The 18,281-nt window shown below is 44.8% G+C and overlaps 1 protein-coding gene across 2 annotated transcripts in view; it reads left to right on the top strand.

Moving 5' to 3' along the window:
* gabbr1a (gamma-aminobutyric acid (GABA) B receptor, 1a) overlaps positions 1-18,281 on the top strand; it is a 96,257-nt gene that overhangs the window by 62,853 nt on the left and 15,123 nt on the right. For both annotated transcript variants that reach the window (XM_014991415.2, XM_088014328.1), the window contains 4 exons: positions 4,504-4,654; positions 10,110-10,242; positions 15,834-15,950; positions 18,009-18,119. In XM_014991415.2, the coding sequence (XP_014846901.2) occupies positions 4,504-4,654; positions 10,110-10,242; positions 15,834-15,950; positions 18,009-18,119 (512 nt within the window). The remainder of the gene's footprint in view (positions 1-4,503; positions 4,655-10,109; positions 10,243-15,833; positions 15,951-18,008; positions 18,120-18,281) is intronic.

Raw genomic sequence — 18,281 nt, 5'->3', positions numbered from 1 at the left:
CCCATAGAGACTGTGATGATCAGTTTTCTTCACAAAGGAGTGAAAGCAAAGAAAGTGCTGTTTGGACGTAGTGCAGTAAAGATAACATCCCTTTGTTCAGGTGGGCAGTTTCAGTTTAAACTTTTTATCTACGATGCTCTGGAGGTTGAAGCTCAGCTGTTCTTCTGTTTGTGATGAAGGCTTTAAATCTCATATTTGCGGTGACGTGACTTTCCCCTTAACATTCAGAAACCAAAACTTTAAAAAAGATGTTTAATTCCATTCAACTGAAATTTTACAAAACAGCCAAATAAACTTTTTATAAATTATCTGGAAAAATCAGTTTAGGGGAGATAAAAGTGCTGAACTTTTTCAGAGTTTGCATAATTACTAAAGACCTAAATGCAAAATTATCTCTGACAGAAGTTGGCCTACTCAAAGCTTTGGTCATTATAGCTGAATGGATTCTGTCAGTTGCCCAACCAGCTCAGAGGCGCCACCTGTTGAATTAGTTTGAAACTGCAACCAGTTCATATAATTGTTGGTGAAAAATCCTGATGAACTGAGGAAGTTCCTGTTGGTGTGTAGAGATGAAGGAAGAGACGATTTCTCTCTAAATCCTGAACTTCATTTCAGATCTTTTCCCCTTCAGGTCTTCATTTTTTAGCCAGTGACAATGTGGAAGGTAACACTCTACATGCTAATAAATATCTCCTCTCGCTCAGATGTCACCAGCTACGTACTCGCTGTGTGACTGAGGTGACAAGCATCTAAACAGAGCGTGATGGGCGTCTCGACGCCCTGCAGGGACGACGCTCTGACACTTTCCTCTGACATCTGACACATCAGCTTCACGCAGCGCTGACACTCCTGCTCTGCTTCCCCTCTGACATGCACACACTCCTCGCTCTGCGCATGCAGAAAGGCTTCCCGCGGGCTCGCACTTGAGCATGTTCACTCATGCTTGAAGTCTAGATCCACATACGTGTGGGATTTATTTAGTCCACATTTGCATATGCTGTGCTCAGATGAACACGCATGGATCTGCAGGCAGGCGCAGATTCCTGCAGACAGACAGTCGGAGGCTGCTGGGTGTGAAAGAGGCTCCCTGTCCATCTGCCCGTGTTTGACCCTGTCTCACTGAGGAGTTCTTCTGGTGTAAAGCTACGCAAGCATGAATAATTCGGTGGTTAATACACACATTCCTTAACCACTGAAGCCCCCGGTGTTTTATTTAGACTTTCAGTCTCAGTCAGGGAGAGCTTTACTCTGAGCGAACAACCTCTGACTGCGTGGATAAAACAAAACCTGGTGGAGACAGTCACAAATCTAAAACTCTGGGAAAAACTCAGCTTTAGGATCTCAGATTATGTTTCATTACAACTCTGAAAAAATAAATTACATCACCAATTAACAGTCAGAGCCTCCAGAGAAAACTATAAAATGTTTTATTACAGTCAGAGGAATTATTTCATTCAGTTTTAATTAGAGATGCTAAATTTGATCTGTTACTTCTGTGCAATGTCAGACTGACTGAGGACTGGTTGGATGCAGTATTTGTTGGGATTTTCCATTTCGTGTGTCGGTAATTCAGCTTTTATTCCCAGCAGCCATCGTCAGTCTGCTGTAATCCAACTCCAGTCCGTTTGGGCAGAAAGTCCGTTCAAACAGTCTAGTTTGGGTAAAACTGAACTCTGGTTCGGTTTGAGTGCATATGTGAACAACAAGTGGACCAAAAGCAGGAAGTGGACTGCAGCACAGGGCATTCTGGGTAAAAACAACCAAAACAAAAACTAGCGTTGCGTTAGCAGGAGAAATGTCTCGTGGTTTTTAGCCAAAGACAAAGGAGAAATCCACCAAGCGCTAAAATCTGATGCCGCTCCAATTTAGTTTTTGTTTTTTGTTTCTTTTGAGGGTTTTATGTCATTTTCTTCAGACGTTTTTGGTACAGCGCCCCCGCAGGCGAGGAGGGGAACAGGCTCCTGAAACGTTTTGCTTGGTTTGACTCAGTGCAGTGGAAAGAAAACCACAGCAGCTGCAACTTTGATCCTCAATCAAACTGAGTTCACTGTCAGGTGTGAAAACATCCTAAAACTCAAGACTCGACTTAAACTCGAGTCTCAAAAGCAGTTTATCTTCTGACTGGAGGTGAATGAGGCTCATGCTGTCTGAATGTTTGATTTAAACCGGAGTTTCATCAGGTCATGTTGTCTGCAGTTACATGATTATGACCACAGACTCCATAACTGAATTATGATTTAATAATAAGTAAAGTATATTTGATATATCTCCTTATTAGATAACTGAATTACACCACAGCCTTTATTTTGGAACGGCGACTTTAGGTTACATTTATTGTTTAGGGCTAAGAATGAAGCTTCTGAACAGAGAAACCTGTAGATCTATAGTGAGGTTCTGCCTGCAGTCACACAGTAAGCAACATGAGCAGAGAGATTAACATGTGCTCATAAAAGTCATTACCATGACAGCTAATAAAACTGGAGATTGGAGCTGCACGCAGAGAAACGAGAACATTCAGTGGAAATAGAAACGATTTGAGACTTTTTAAAATAAAAACATTAAAACAGTTTGTTGTTGTTCTACAATCACCAGGAAGCTTTGGGGACATAATTATGGATCATTGACACATTTACTGGATCACAGTTTTAGTTTCCAGGTACTGAATGAAGCAGTTTGTTTTTGCCAGTGTTTGCTGCAGTGGCTTTGCTGCAGTGCTGTAGTCTCAGTACTCTGGGTGGGGGTTGGACAGAAAAGGCCTCGTTGCTCACAAACAGTAAATACAGCAGAGGCAGAGTCTGGGTCTGAAAAACAAAACGCTCAGTTTGACCGAGTCCCAGCAGGAAGCCAGAAACCAGGAGGGTTTACTGGTGCTAGCTGTCCAGACTAGCTGCTGTTAGCTGTTACAGGTCAGTGCCACTTTGGTCATCATGTACTGGAGGGAGAAGTTCAGATCTGATGGACATAAACGGGAACGTAAATCTCCATCCAGCTTTCTTTGAACTCTTCCACCGTTTGTTTTTATCCAGAAACCATTTAGAAACCAATTAACCAATCAGTCAATTATCAGTCATGGTTTTGGACTGCAGGAGGAACCTGCAGAGGACTCACCCTGTGACCATGCAGAAAGATCCCGGGCCAGGACTCGAACCCGGGACCTTCCTGCTCCCAGGCAGCCGTCTGAGGCTCCAACTCATTTCCCAACTAGGAGCAAAGGAAATCTGAGTCACAAAGGGAATTTCTCCTCAAAGAAAAGCTTTTCCTTGTAACAGATTCCCAACATGGAGCCTCCAGGACGCAGGTCATCGTAGAGTTGGCATTTTTCTCTGGCCCGGTCCCTGTATCTGTTAACACTCTGTGCTGCATGCTGCAGCTCGTAACGTCGCAGGAGCTGCGTGTGTGACCTTCGTGTTCAGACCAGACACTGAATCTGTAGCAAAGGTTGTGTAACTGCCAGAGCCAGACAGAGTGAAATGTCTGCTGTTCCAGAGCACCTTTTAACCTTGGCCTTGTTGTAAAGGTTTTTACTCACTCACCTGTAAACACACACACACACAAAGCCATGGAGTCAGAGCTGCCGTGAAAAGTGTTCGTCATCTGGAGCTACTTGGGGTCCAAGCAAGCTGCCGTTGTGAGGAAGTGAAGGTTCTGCTATTCCCAGCTGCTGTTCCTGCATCTTAAATGAGGCAAAATGTGGAGCTTGTGTCGATGTTTTCAGGAAGGTCAGAGAAAAGAAACGGATATGAAAACATCAACATGCTGGATGGAATCTGCAAAACATTTAATTCCTGCTTGTGTTTTTTAATGCATGTTGCTGGCCGTCCGTCCGTCTGACAGCGGAGGCTCACTGCAGCAAATCTCCAACAGAATGGCTGAGAAGGAAATGAATCAAGTTGTTGCTTTGGTCTAATCAAAGCCCAGACCTCAGCCTGACGGAAACGGTGTGGTGGGAAGCAGAAGTGACTGAGATCTGTCTGGTCTGATGTGATGTCTGCTGGTCCGAACTGGAGACGCTTCCAGCAGCAAATCTGTGATCTTCTGTTTGATTCGAATGAATTCAGGAGGAAAACCGAGACTGAAAGTAAAATCTGTTTCCTGCTGCACCAAACTCCCATGGCAGTTTGGAGGGAAGCTACCTCATTTATTCTGTTTACATCAGCAACCGTAGTATTAGATCTAATAGTCAAATTTATTTAAATGTCCCACAGTGCACTTACAGGCTGTTCTTTTATGCAGTGTGGTTTTAAAATAAGCTGCAGACACGACAGAACAGCTTTAAGTGTTTTACCAACAACCCTGAAGCCGACTTGTTTCTGTTTCCATCAGTTTTTACAGAAATCAGGAAGTTTTTACAGATTTTACTGTTTGTAAAAGTGGAACTGAATTATTTTAGCGCAGCAGGATCATTTATCAGCACTGACTGATTACAGGCTGTCGGAGCCTTTCTATCATCTGAAACTCACCGTCGTCTCAGACCTTTGAAGGCTCCTGTGCTTTCCTGTTCAGGCGGGAAGCCTCCGGCGGACCGGACCGTGGTTCTGGAGGAGTACCGCCTCTTGTCTCAGAAGCTGTTTGCGTCGGTGTCCGTCTTCGCCGGCCTCGGCATCCTGCTCGGCATCGTCTGCCTGACCTTCAACATCTACAACGGCAACGTGCGGTGAGTCCACAAACGGCAACAAGTCCTGATAAAGCTGAAATATTCATTGGAACGACATTCCTTCTCTCCTCTTATTTTTATTTAATGTTCTGTTTGTACCGCCGACGGGTTCGCAGGAAGTCCAGATGAGTTTTCCCTCATAGACTTATGAAAGTTAAAAATGCATTTGAAGGATATGAGGCTGATTCAAAACCAAACAATGTTTTTATTTTTTGTGCAGTCAGCTCTGCTTTAGTTTTCTAATAGAAACTAAAAGTTTCATCATCTCTGGTGAAATTTGGTTTTATTGAAGATGGATGCTGAATGTTGGACCAAAACCAAACATTAACGTCTCATTTAATCACCAGAAATCAAATGTTAATTTATAAATGACGCACATGGATGCATTGAAAATTATAGATTATAGTTTATTAGTAAATAAAAACATCCTGGACGGAGGAACTGGTCACCAATCTGCCTTCAGGTCTGGAAAGTCTCAGGTTTCCTGCAGCAAAACTTTCCATGAAGTCATTAAAAAATAATCAAATTAAACTGACTCAGTCAAAATCTTAAAACTTTGGTGAAAAATAAAGTTTCCTTAAAAATGTAATGAATTTAGTTTTTATCTCTGCACTTAGTTTTTAACAAAGTTTATCTGATGCAAAACGAGCCCACACCATCATCCCGCCTCCACCTTGCTGCACCATTGATGTGAAGCTCCACACATGCAGACGGGGGTAGAGTATCAGACTGACAGAGAAGAACATTAGAATAATGAGGACTGTGCACTAACCAGGAATCTGTCTGTTTGGCTACATCATGTTGTAACTGGAGTTTGTTCATGTAGCACCACTCCAGGATAACAGCCCAGAGGTGAAAGTAGGAGCGGTGAGGATGGCTGCTGATGGCTCCAACACACCTGGATCCTCCTAACCATTCCCAGCATTCCCTTTAAGTGTCAATAATCATTTTTTGGATGTGAATCAGAACAAGAATAAATGTTTCCTCCTTTGAAGTCGGGCGGAGAGATTTCTCTGGTGTTGCTGCAGGTTTTGTTGTGGCAGCTTAAGCTCAGCCCAGGACCAAATGCAAATAGAGGTGCTTTAAAATAAATATCTTTTGAACTGGGATTTGCAACCTTATTACACGTCTGAGCAGACGGGCTTTTTTAAGGTGGTATTTGTATGTTTAACTGAGGTCAAAGTGATTGTAAGTCCCTTTAGTCCGGAGCTTACCGCAGCCTTTGGTGGAGCTGGAGAGGTTCATTCCTCAGGGACTCTGCGCCTGGCTCCTGCAGACCCTCTTCCAGCTTTGATTACATTTCAAACGCAATTTCACCCAGTGCTGCTCTCGTCTGCCAAAACAGTGCGAGTCAGATCAAACAAAATATATTCACTAAGCTGTTTTCTGAGGCAACTTTGTCTCGTTAGAGGGCAGAAACAGAATCGATCAGTTTTAGCCTGACCTGCAGCTCCGCAGCAAAGTTCAGGAAACGTTTTGATGCTCCGGTGATTCACAGCTGGACTAGAGCTGATCCAGAAAACAGATGCTCCGTCTTGGTTCTGCCCGGGTTCTCGGACCCCAACAGATCCAAACGGTTCCAAACTGACCCGAACGGACCTGAACGGACCCGACCCGAACGGACCCCAACGGACCTGAACGGACCCCAACGGACCTGAAAGGACCCCAACGGACCCCAACGGACCTGAAAGGACCCCAGCAGACCCCAACGGACCTGAAAGGACCCCAACGGACCTGAAAGGCCCCGAACGGACCCCAACGGACCCCAACGGACCTGAACGGACCCGACCCGAACGGACCTGAAAGGACCCCAACGGACCTGAACGGACCCCAACGGACCTGAACGGACCCGACCCGAACGGACCCCAACGGACCTGAACGGACCCGACCCGAACGGACCCCAACGGACCTGAACGGACCCGACCCGAACGGACCCCAACGGACCTGAACGGACCCCAACGGACCTGAAAGGACCCCAACGGACCCCAACGGACCTGAAAGGACCCCAACGGACCTGAAAGGACCCCAGCAGACCCCAACGGACCTGAAAGGCCCCGAACGGACCCCAACGGACCCCAACGGACCCCAACGGACCCCAACGGACCTGAAAGGACCCCAACGGACCCCAACGGACCCGAACGGACCCCAACGGACCCGAACGGACCCCAACGGACCTGAAAGGACCCCAACAGACCCCAACGGACCTGAAAGGCCCCGAACGGACCCCAACGGACCCCAACGGACCTGAAAGGCCCCGAACGGACCCCAACGGACCCCAACGGACCCGAACGGACCCCAACGGACCCGAACGGACCCCAACGGACCCGAACGGACCCCAATGGACCTGAAAGGACCCGAACGGACCTGAAAGGACCCCAACGGACCTGAAAGGACCCCAACGGACCCCAACGGACCTGAAAGGACCCCAACGGACCCCAACAGACCTGAAAGGACCCCAACAGACCCCAACGGACCTGAAAGGACCCCAACGGACCCCAACGGACCTGAAAGGACCCCAACAGACCCCAACGGACCTGAACGGACCCCAATGGACCCAAATGGACCTGAACGGCCTGTCAGGCTGGTTCTGAATCTCCTCATGAGGGACAAATGCCTTGGTCTCATGGTCTCTTCTTTAAGGAGAAGCTAAAATGAGTAATAAAATAGTGAATAAAGTAAAACAAAACACAACAATTACAAAAACATAATCAAATAGAAAGTCTGCATCTATTTGTTCTACTTCTATAAATAAATTACAGTTCTTCTTCTTCTTCTACTTATTTTTCCCTCCGTGTTTTTGGGGACTGAATATTTCAGAGTTGATCTAAAAACGCTTAAACTTCCTATTCTAACAGTTCAAACACCAAATACAGTTTAATATGATATAATTCACAAAAACTACATTTTCTTTCTAAAACGCTCATTTCCTCACATGTTGAGTTTTAAATCCTTTAACATAAATTCAGTCATATTAAACTTACCTTTCATTAAGTTTCTGTATTAAAATGTTTATTTAATTGGTCTGATTTAATCTAAGATAGAAAATCATAATTAGCAGGAATAAGGATTTTAAAACGGAGAGTGGAATTAATCCATTTAATGTGTCTGATGTGGAGTGAAAATTACTGAATATGACTGTAAGGCAAATTTAAACTGAAATGTTTAATTTTAATTAAAATAAATGTGAAAAGTTTGTCCACATTTCGAAGAATTTCTGTTTTCTGAAACAACCAGCTGCAGTTCAGTCAGTCAGAGCAGAAGAGACCAAATGAACTGAAATATTCTTCTGAAAAGAGGATTGGCTCCTGAAAAACATTTTTTCTTTCTAATTTTCTGAAGACAAGCAGAAAAAGAGGAGCAGTCTTTGTTTTCTTTGCCTCTGGTTCCGGAGTGGCGACATCAGGGATGGGGCTGAAACCCCAGCCACCTTATAGATCACACTTTTTCCTTCCACTCAACTTTCCATTAACACATATCAATGTGCATTGGGTCTGCTGTTGAACATTTAATAATCTTCACTCTGAATATTCAGGGCAGAGTCGAACATTTCTCTGAATTATCTGTAAGCTGTGATGATAAAAAAGCAAAAGCTGGAAATAAATCGCTCGTGTAATTCATCCGTCCGATACGAGACTCACTGTTTGATTCAGCTGACTGCTGCTATTTTGATTTTATCCTGTATTGACTTTTAGTTTATCTATATTTAACCACAATCTGTCAGAATAAACATAAAGGCTGCGATTATTTTCAATAAGAAATGAAAACATCATGATCATGCTGCAGAGTGTCGCTGTAGGAAATGAGTCTCCCAGCATGTTAACCTTCTCAGGTCAGAGGAAAAATCAGCTGCAATTATTTCATGATTTACAGGAAAATGGCAAAACAAACAGAATTTGACCTTTACATGTTTATGGGTGACAGATTTTAACTGGAGTTTATTTTAACACATTTAAACCGTCTGAACCTGCAGAACTGAATCCAGTTTGCTCGGACAAAATGTAATCATTTTCCTGGATGAATTATAATTAAAGATGCAGGACAGTCGGCTGCAGCGAAGAGGATTAGGTGATCAGAAAACTGACAGCATTTAAAGTTTTAGACATATTAAAAGGTTGGATTAAGGTCAGCGTTCATTAGTAAATGTGTTTATATGCTAATGTGTGTAAATAAGCGGCAGGGCGACATGAGGGAAGGTCAGCGGAGGAAAGATTAGGAGTCCGACTCTGAGCTGCAGGATGAGCTGCAGAGTAAATCCTCTGAAGGCTGGAGAAGTTTGATTCAACTCGAACACACCTGGCGCTCTGCTGTTAACTCATGTTGGTTTAATTAGGATGGAAGCTTCTCTGACCATCAGGTGGAGCCAAAGCTGATTTTAGAGGCAGAGAGGAGAACATGGAAACACAGCCGATGGTTTCTGAGGATAAAAGCAGCCTATATATGTATAAAGATGTGAAATGGAGGGATGAACCTGTGAACCTCTGAACGCTGCGATTTATTTGTCTGGATGAAGAATTTCTCCCTCTAAGGAGATTTTATAAAACAGTCACAGATTGTACGGCAGTTTGGGATTAGCTCTGTGCTTTCGGGACTAGAGGTTTCTGTAAGGAACATTTCTTTTTTATGATTTTAATTTTGCAAACTCCCAGCTGTAATGGCACACACACCTCCAAATTGCTCCCAAATCTGTCAGTACAGCGTTGAGCTTCTTGTTAAGGCGATGCGTCTGAAGAACGGCCATTTTTACTGCAGATTATGTGGATTACAAAGTGTCAGCCCGTAATTTCATAAAAACATCAGATCAAACATCATCAGATGTGAGACGTCTTCTCCATCATCTGGCTTTTATTCATAATCGAGGCATTTGAGGGAGATGACGGTAAATGAATCCGTTTTCATTTCATGTTTCTCCAGGTGTTATAAATGACTAACTGCTCTCATTGTTGGTTTATTTTATAAAACGATGATTTTATTCATATTTAAATTCATGAACCTTTAGTTGTGAGCAGTTTGCCTGTGATCAGCCGTTCTGCAGTGAAAGCAACACATTTCTACTAATTCACAGTTAATTAGGAAAAATAATGTTTTCTGCGTCTCTGGGGTGTCTGCAGAGAACGCAACACATTTTCCTTTCTTTCTGGAAAAAATAGTTTTTCACCTGAAACTGTCCTGTTGCACAGACGACAACACGTCGCTTTCTGTCAACACTAATTAGCCTCGTGCCTGGAAATCACACTTCAGAGGAGAAACCCTGGAGTCTTTCCATTTTCAGCCCCTTTTCTCAGAGCGACAAAAGACGAAAGCAGAAAAACACGCAAACGGTTAACAAAAATCAGAACATTTCATCCAACTTGTTTCCTTTCATATCCTTTCTAATTTCACCTTCTAGCAGAAAGCAGTGTTGTTGTCTTGGTGTGTGTGTGTGTGTGTGACTGTGTTTGCTGTGAATCTGTTGCAGCTACATCCAGAACTCTCAGCCCTACCTGAACAACATGACAGCAGTGGGCTGCATGATGGCGCTGGCTGCAGTGTTCCCGCTGGGGATTGATCGGCACCACGTCAACAGACCGCAGTTCCCCGTCGTCTGCCAGGTAACAGGAGGAGGGGGGCTGTTACCGGGGAGACGGGGGTGGGGGGCGGCAGAGGGCAGGATGGAGAGGAGACGGCTTTTACAGCCATCTGTTCCCACATACATCCATCTCTCTCCTCTCTCAACAAGTGGATTTCTAATCACCTGATAAGATGTTACCAAGGTAACGAAGAGCCTAACTGCATTCCCCTGACATTGTTTCCTCCATTTGCTCAGAAGTTGCAACAAACACTCAAGATGTGGCAGCAGGTGGTGATACTGTTGTCACTTTTCTGAATCTGAACCGGAGAGACGGCGTCAGGTTTCCAGGTTTTCACGTTAGCATAGTCAAAGTCTAAAGAAGGAACCGAACCAACCATCTCCCAACTTCTAGGACTGTTTTTGATTTGTTAGGTTCAAATTCAAAAGTACTTAATTTATCCCAAAAGTAAATTAAATGTTGCTGTAACTTGAATGAGGAGACGCTGTGGGCAGGACGGATCTTTAGCAGCAGTTAGCTTTGTGAGGCTGATGTCAGGCTCATGCTAACATGCTAACGGCTCGGTTTCCAGGAAGTAGAGACGATATTCCACACGTCCTGAATGACACCACTCGATGCTCTGCTGGCCCACCTCAGTTGCTTTTGCTTCCTCTCTGTAAATGTCTGCCTGGTTTAATGGTTAGAAAGATGTTGGAGTAGGAGATGGTTTGAACTGCCGCGTCGTCTGATCTGCTCTGTCATTCCTGACAAACATCTGAATGTCTTTCTGTCAAGATAGAAAGACAAGATAATGACAGAGGCTGGTGTAGAAAACTCAGAGTTCACCTCTTCTCCGGACCTGAACCGGACCAGAACCGGTCCTGAACCGGACCTGAACCGGTCCTGAACCGGTCCTGAACCGGTCCTGAACCCTGAACCCGGTCCTGAACCGGACCTGAACCCGGACCTGAACCCGGACCTGAACCGGTCCTGAACCGGTCCTGAACCCGGACCTGAACCCGGTCCTGAACCGGACCAGAACCCGGACCTGAACCGGACCTGAACCGGTCCTGAACCCTGAACCGGACCTGAACCGGACCAGAACCCGGTCCTGAACCGGACCTGAACCGGTCCTGAACCGGACCTTAACCCGGTCCTGAACCGGACCTGAACCCGGACCTGAACCCGGTCCTGAACCCAGTCCTGAACCCGACCAGAACCCGGTCCTGAACCGGACCAGAACCCGGACCTGAACCGGACCTGAACCGGACCAGAACCCGGTCCTGAACCAGACCTGAACCGGTCCTGAACCGGACCTGAACCCGGTCCTGAACCGGTCCTGAACCCGGACCTGAACCCGGACCTGAACCGGTCCTGAACCGGACCTGAACCCGGACCTGAACCCGGACTTGAACCCGGACCTGAACCGGACCTGAACCCGGTCCTGAACCGGACCAGAACCGGACCTGAACCCGGTCCTGAACCCGGACCTGAACCGGACCTGAACCCGGTCCTGAACCCGGTCCTGAACCCGGACCTGAACCGGACCTGAACCCGGACCTGAACCGGACCTGAACCGGTCCGTACCAGCCGGTTGAAGAACTGTTGGACCCACGCCGTGGCAGACAGAAGATCACTGTTTGCATTTCTGTGTTCCCTGTGGAGAAAGGTGATGCCTTGAAACCCAACCCGACCAAGTCCCCTGGAAAAGACAGGGGTTACCATGGCAACCGTCCTTTTCCATCTCTGATCCTTTCATTAGACAGCAGGCTTCTCTTTCTGATATAAATCCTTCTTCAGGTCGGTTCCTGCACACTTCTTAGTTCTGCCCTTCTGCTTTCAGAACCGTCTTCGTTCTGCCGAGCGTAGATCCGACTCGGAGACGTTCCTCTGTTGTCATGCAGATTTGATTGTTGCACATTCATGATGTCAGTCTGTCCTTCCACCAGACCCTGAATGTTTTCTACTGATGAAGACGTGGTGACTGTGGTGGACACGCTTCTGCTAACCCACAGAGCTAACTTTTCTGTTTAGTTTGTTTGCTAAGTGTGAAATCGTTTAGCCCACTTAGTTTCCCCTAAATTCATTCTTTCTCCATAGATTCTAATTTGTTTGGCTGTTTTGCAGACTTTTATATTCATGCTTCATTATTAGTGTTTTAGGGTTAGCGCAGCCAGCTGTGGAGCCAGAAACCAGATTAAGGTGATTTGAACTCTGACCTGATGCATCGTGCAGCTGGAGCCCAGCAGGATGGATCCACACTCGTTGTTTTTACACTGAATTCTGACCCGTCCGCCTGAAATTTGCAGCTAGAATTGAGGCTAATCAAAGCAGGCAGCATTTTTCTCTAAACTCTTATTGTCCAGTCTTGTTGAGCCAGTGTGAGCCGTTGCCCCAGTTTTCGTTCCCAGCTGACAGGAGCGGCACCCGGTGGGTCCTCTGTCTTTGTAGGCCATCTGCTTCAAGGTTCCTCCCCAGCAGGGACCGAATCTGCAGCTCTGGGTTTGATGAGTGGTTGTTAGAGGTGCTGTTGCCTCTTTATCATCTGAACTCAGCCTGATCATTCTGCTCCAGCTCCTGAAATCAAGGAGCAGCTGCTGCTCACTGGACGCTCTCTGTTTTTCTCACCTTTCGCTGTTAACCTGAAACGGTTCAGTGAAAATCCCCTTTTCTGAATCGCCGTCACCTAAAGGAAGTCATAATGAAGTTTTTATGTTTTTAGGACACGTGTGTTATGATTCTTTTTAAACGTGAGAGGCAGAAAATGAGAAGAAAACAGCATGACTGAAACTTATCCGCCTCTAAGCAACGTGGTCCTGGTTCAGCACAGTTTTAGTTCTGCTCATTCACTTCAGGTTAGCAACAGACCAGCATTTCCATCTTAAACAGTTTTTCTAGTCTTTCTTACAGGACATGCATCTTACTTTGTGTTTACCTGCTTCGTGTCTGTCTCACTGGAACAGCCAAAGTGGATCATTTAGCAAGAAGAGGATCCATTTTATCACACAGATAAGCATTAACGTATCGGGTAAAGCCTAAGAAGAAACAAACTCCTTGATTGGATGCAGAAAATCAGGTGACCCAGATAGCTGAGGGACCAGAGCTCCACTGGAACGTCTCGCATTACAGCAGCATTAAGTATTGGAGAAATACTGTCTTTCATTTGACTATATTGCAAGGAAATTGCAAAACCAGCCAAGTCAACACAGTTATGGTTCTAACAGTTCCTTTACAGCTGTTCTTCATTTGCTTTGCTACACATTTAATCCATAGTGTGTTATTTTCTAAAGACCAGGCTGCTAACCTGGAGGACAGTTCCAGTTTATCATGTTTGCTCTCTGGGAGGTAAAACGGCTCCTAATGTCATCGTTACAGAACTGCAGCATGAACTAAACAGATTGTTTTTATCCTTCTGCTAATGACCAAAAAAAACTTCAACCTGAAACTGAAATTTAACTGGTGAAAATTAGCCCCTGCTTTTGAACTGTGGTTCAGTATGTAAAAATAAATTAATGAGGCAGACCTGGTTAAAAATAATGGTACCTCTATGAAAGGTTAGCGTTAGCATGAACCAGTTAGCACTGCAGCCATTAGATATCAGGTCCTGCTTTGTTTCGGTTCTGTTTTGTAAAAAAGTTGCTGTTCAGTCAGTAAAACAATTTAATCATCCGTTTTACTTTGACAGCGCGCCGTGTGAGGGACATTATGCTGTTTTATTATTGAGGTCATGAAGAGTTGAAGCCAACGTTCCTGAAATATGCTCATTGATATCTGGTCTTGTCTTGTTTTAATTATGTCAGCGGTTTGAAATATCACCGTTCCCCGTAGTGACTGACAGTGCCACATGTATATTTTATTACCTTTGAGCCTTTAATTTAAGCCCAGTGTTTATTCTGATATGAATATATAAATGTTAAATGTGTTTTTGCACCATTTTCTTCTCCGTTATCCTAAATCTGGTGTATGTGGTACATTTTTTTGCCTGCTGTAAGCCAGTTGTTACCATTTCATTGGAAGAATTTTGCATTTTTCAGTAACAACTATTAGTTTTGATTAAAACTGCAGCGTTCAGTCTGCAGCAGACAGAAACCTGCCGACCTGTGAGGAGCTCTCTTTGTGATTCTGAGCATGTACACATGAAACGTAGCAAAAGTTTAGAGTTTGTTTCCTTTTTGAAAGTATTTTGGTTCTGGGCGCAGAAGCCGTGACTTCCTGTCTGCCAGAAAAGCTCGGCGCCGGGAACCCAGCTCTAATGAGGAGTGGGAGTGTGTCTGTGTCACCCATGTTGAGCCTTTGTGTTGCGGAGGCGAAAAGGGAGATTTCCATTTCTGTGGTTTCATGGCTCTTTGTCCCTGTCCAGTTATTCTCTCATGTTTTGTTCCGACTCTCACCTTTGACCCTGGATCTCCTCTTCCTCTCATCTCCTCAACGTTTCGCCTCCTGCTGCCACTCAGCTCCTCTGCCTGTCTGTATCAGGCTTGATGACCTGGACTATTTATCAAAATGATCATGTAAACAGGTGCACATAAAATCCCCTGATTAGACGTAACCAAGGCAACCAACTCAACAGTCACTTCCTTCGTTAAACCTGTCTGAAACGGACATTGCAACAAAATCAAAATGTGTCCTCTGCATGGACATCGTTCTCTGCAGCTCCATGTGACAAAACATGGCGGACAAGCAGAATCTCCTCTTGATGGCGTTTTCCAAAGTCTCTCTCCTTCATAATTCAGACCATAAAGACGACTTTGCTCACAGATGTTGACCATGTTACAACTGTGACTTTTACTTCCAAGTTTGTTGTGGCCAAAGGTCTAGCAGAATATGAGCAAAGCAGGTTATAAATGCTGCTAAAAGGGTTTTGAGCAGATTCCACATGTCTGTTTTCTGTGTGGAATATAAATGCATCAAGTTTAAACCAGGCTTAAAGGTTCCCACAAACCGGATTTAGACCCAGTCCAAATTCAAGGCGGATTGGACACGTCTGTGAAAAGTGTAATTCTTTGGCCGTGTTCGTGTTCTCGGCGTCGCTCAGTAAACTGGTCTAGCTCAGTTTTGCTTCATTTCATATTTACTAATATATTTGCACCAGAAACCAGACAGAAATATTTTGTAATATTTTATGTTTTTTCAGTGCATCAGCTGCTCAGATCTTGATGTTTTGCTTCTGAATGTCTGGCTTGTCAGTTTTCAGATTAACTAACTCAGACTAGTAATGTTTGACTAGTTTACAGAGGTAAACTGCGGGTTAGCTAGAGGTTTGTCAGCCTTTGGTGTGAGGCAGTCAGAGTGAGGTAAAATGAGCCAAGAAAAGCTCAGCATATGCAAGAACTCCTTCCAACACGCTGGAAAAGGTCCAGACGACGCCCTCAGGAAGTGGAGAATGAAGAGCTGCTTTCAAAGCAAAGAGAAGCATCCAAGAAATCAGGAACATGATTTTCAGCTTACGTTTGGTTTTCTTCATACATTCAAATATCTTCCTAACGCTGGTCAGTACCTTCCTGCAACAAAAACTAAATAATTCATAAATTATTCAGCGTTTTCTGCCACTATGTTCCCATTTACTAAATCTCAGCTGCATCTATAAATGAGAAATTTAAAATAAAAACAAGGTTTTTATGTTTCTCCTGCAGTTCCGCCTGTGGCTGCTCGGCCTCGGCTTCAGCCTGGCTTATGGCAGCATGTTCACCAAGATCTGGTGGGTCCACACCCTGTTCACCAAGAAGGACGAGAAGAAGGAGAAGAAGAAGGTATGGATGAGCCTGCAGCCTGCTGCACCGACGTGGTTCCACTTATCACCGCAGCTATGCTAGTCGCCTGTCTATTGTTGCTAATCTTCAGCAACAAGTTGCTGACCAGCTGGTAAATTTAGCATCTCATTAGAAAAATATTTAATTCTAAACTTTAAATTTTACAATGAAATGTTGGAGTTGAAACACAAAAAAAGTGAAATTCCAGTTTGGAAAACCTGAAGGATTAACGGTCCATCACCTCCAGACACCTATGCTAATGCGCTAACAGGGGAGCTAACTTTTTGTTTAGCACTTTTGCTAACTTTGAAAACGTTTAGCCCATTTAAATACAGTTTTCTGGATATATTTAAAGTGCGAATTTACTTGGCTGTTTTGTAATCTTTCAGTTGAATAAAGTTTTGCATCCTTTTAAAGTTTTAGTTATCTATTAAGAGTTTTTTTAAGTAGTTGGACCTCTATATTCATGCTCTTATTCTGAATTTCCTGTTTCGCTTGCGCTCCTGTTTTTTTTTCCCAGTAATTAAAAACAAACTGGAACAAAATGGCCAGTAGAGAACAGGAAGTAAGCAGAACATTATTAAACATGTGAAATGTCAAAATGAAATTATTGCTGATCGTTGTAAGAAATGATCACACATTTTGACTCATGGTGAGAATCAACGTTGTTGAAGTTAGCGCTTTACCACTTTAGCCTTAGCTGCCAGTAAAGACTTGTTGTAGCGTGTTAGCCTAGCGAAACAATGCTTAGTGTTTTAAGGTTTACGTAAATAATGTTTAGCTAGCAGTTTGCACTGCGGCCCCCAGTGCAGCTCACCAGCTGGTGGTTTTCTGTAACTCTTTCTCACCTGTTTGCCAAGAATACAGTGATGGATGATGATGATGATGATGCGCCGCTGTCACCTTGAACTGAACGTGTTGGACATGATCTGACTGAAATCAAATGAGCCGTCGCCTCGGCTCTGGTCACCTTCAGCCGCTCAGTCATGGTGTCTGGCTTTGGCTGGGCGATAGCCTCAAGCTACATGTAAATAGCCTCTGCCAGCTGAGCAGCAGTTTAATTGTGCTGCTCTGCTGGAAGCATGGAGGGATTATCCCGCCTGCAGGCGGCAGAGGCAGCGGAGGAGAGCATGTCCGAGCTGCAGAGCCTGTGTCGCCATAGCGAAGCGTCTTTATTCAACAACGTGACATAAAACTACAAACATGCAGCTCCAGATGCTGTTCCTGGACGTACAAAGCAGATGTTGAAGTGTGTGTCCAACACAGTGTCTCCTGGAGCTCCTGAGAGACTCTGCAGTGTGTTGTGGAGATTTCTAGGACCTAAGCAGAAGAATAAGAGATTAAGCCATTTATGGAGTATTTATGAATATGGATGGTATTAAAGTTCCATGCAGAAATCCAACCTTAAGGGGTTTATTACTGGAGCTAAAGCGCATCGAATCAGGTTGACTTTCAGCTCCCTTCATGTCCGCAGAAGGGCAATTTTCCTGAGAGCTCAGCGCGCTTATTTAAAGAAAGTTTCACAAACTGAGGAGAATGGCTGCTTTCCTCCTGCTGCTCAGGAGAAGTGCTGTAAACGAGTTTCCTCCTTTATTTTATCGCTCTGTTTTAGTCATCGCATGCTTGAGCGGCCGCTGTGAGTAAGCCGTTGAATTAAAAGAAGGAAGCTTGTTTCCAGTCCTGCTTGTTCTGCTTCCATCACGGCTCCAGATCCACACAGTCCACACCAGAGTCGTCTCTGTGTGTTTAGACGATGATTTCAGGTGGCAGCACAAATATAGCCACTGCAGCGCTGTGTGTGTCGCCTGCAGACACACACGCCACACACACTCGGACACTTGCTGCTCCCTTGGATCCTGTCGGATGCTCACGTCCGCCTGGCTAAGACACACATCCAGAGAGACAATTTGTGCCCAGTCATCCAGAAATCACAAGGACGCCTGTCGTGTTGTTTGTCCGGGTAGTTTGTCTTTGTTTGCCGGGCGGCTCGTGATGCCCTTGGATAGTGATGACTCTTGTGTTTGTGTTTGTGCATGTCTTTGGCTCCCACTCACGCAGCAACCCTTGGAGCCGTGGAAACTCTACGCAACAGTTGGAGTGCTGCTGGCCATCGACTTCCTGTCGCTCATGATCTGGCAGATTGTGGATCCTCTGCACATCACGGTGGAGGTAGAGTACGAGAGACGGATGAGATCATGGTTCTGAGTAATGAGACGCTGAGGCTGACAGAGCGCCGGTTCTCATTTCCACATTCAAAGGCCTCAAATCAAGAAACAGATTGTAAAAAACAGAAACCATCAAACAAACTCATTTTGGACTGATGTCAGTTTA

The sequence above is a fragment of the Poecilia mexicana genome, unplaced genomic scaffold (genome assembly GCF_051168715.1).
Source record: "Poecilia mexicana isolate PSO_F unplaced genomic scaffold, ASM5116871v1 scaffold_16, whole genome shotgun sequence".
NCBI classification, from domain to species: Eukaryota; Metazoa; Chordata; class Actinopteri; order Cyprinodontiformes; family Poeciliidae; genus Poecilia; species Poecilia mexicana.
Note: the sequence above shows the minus strand (reverse complement) of the source record. Positions and strands in the feature narration are given on the sequence as shown.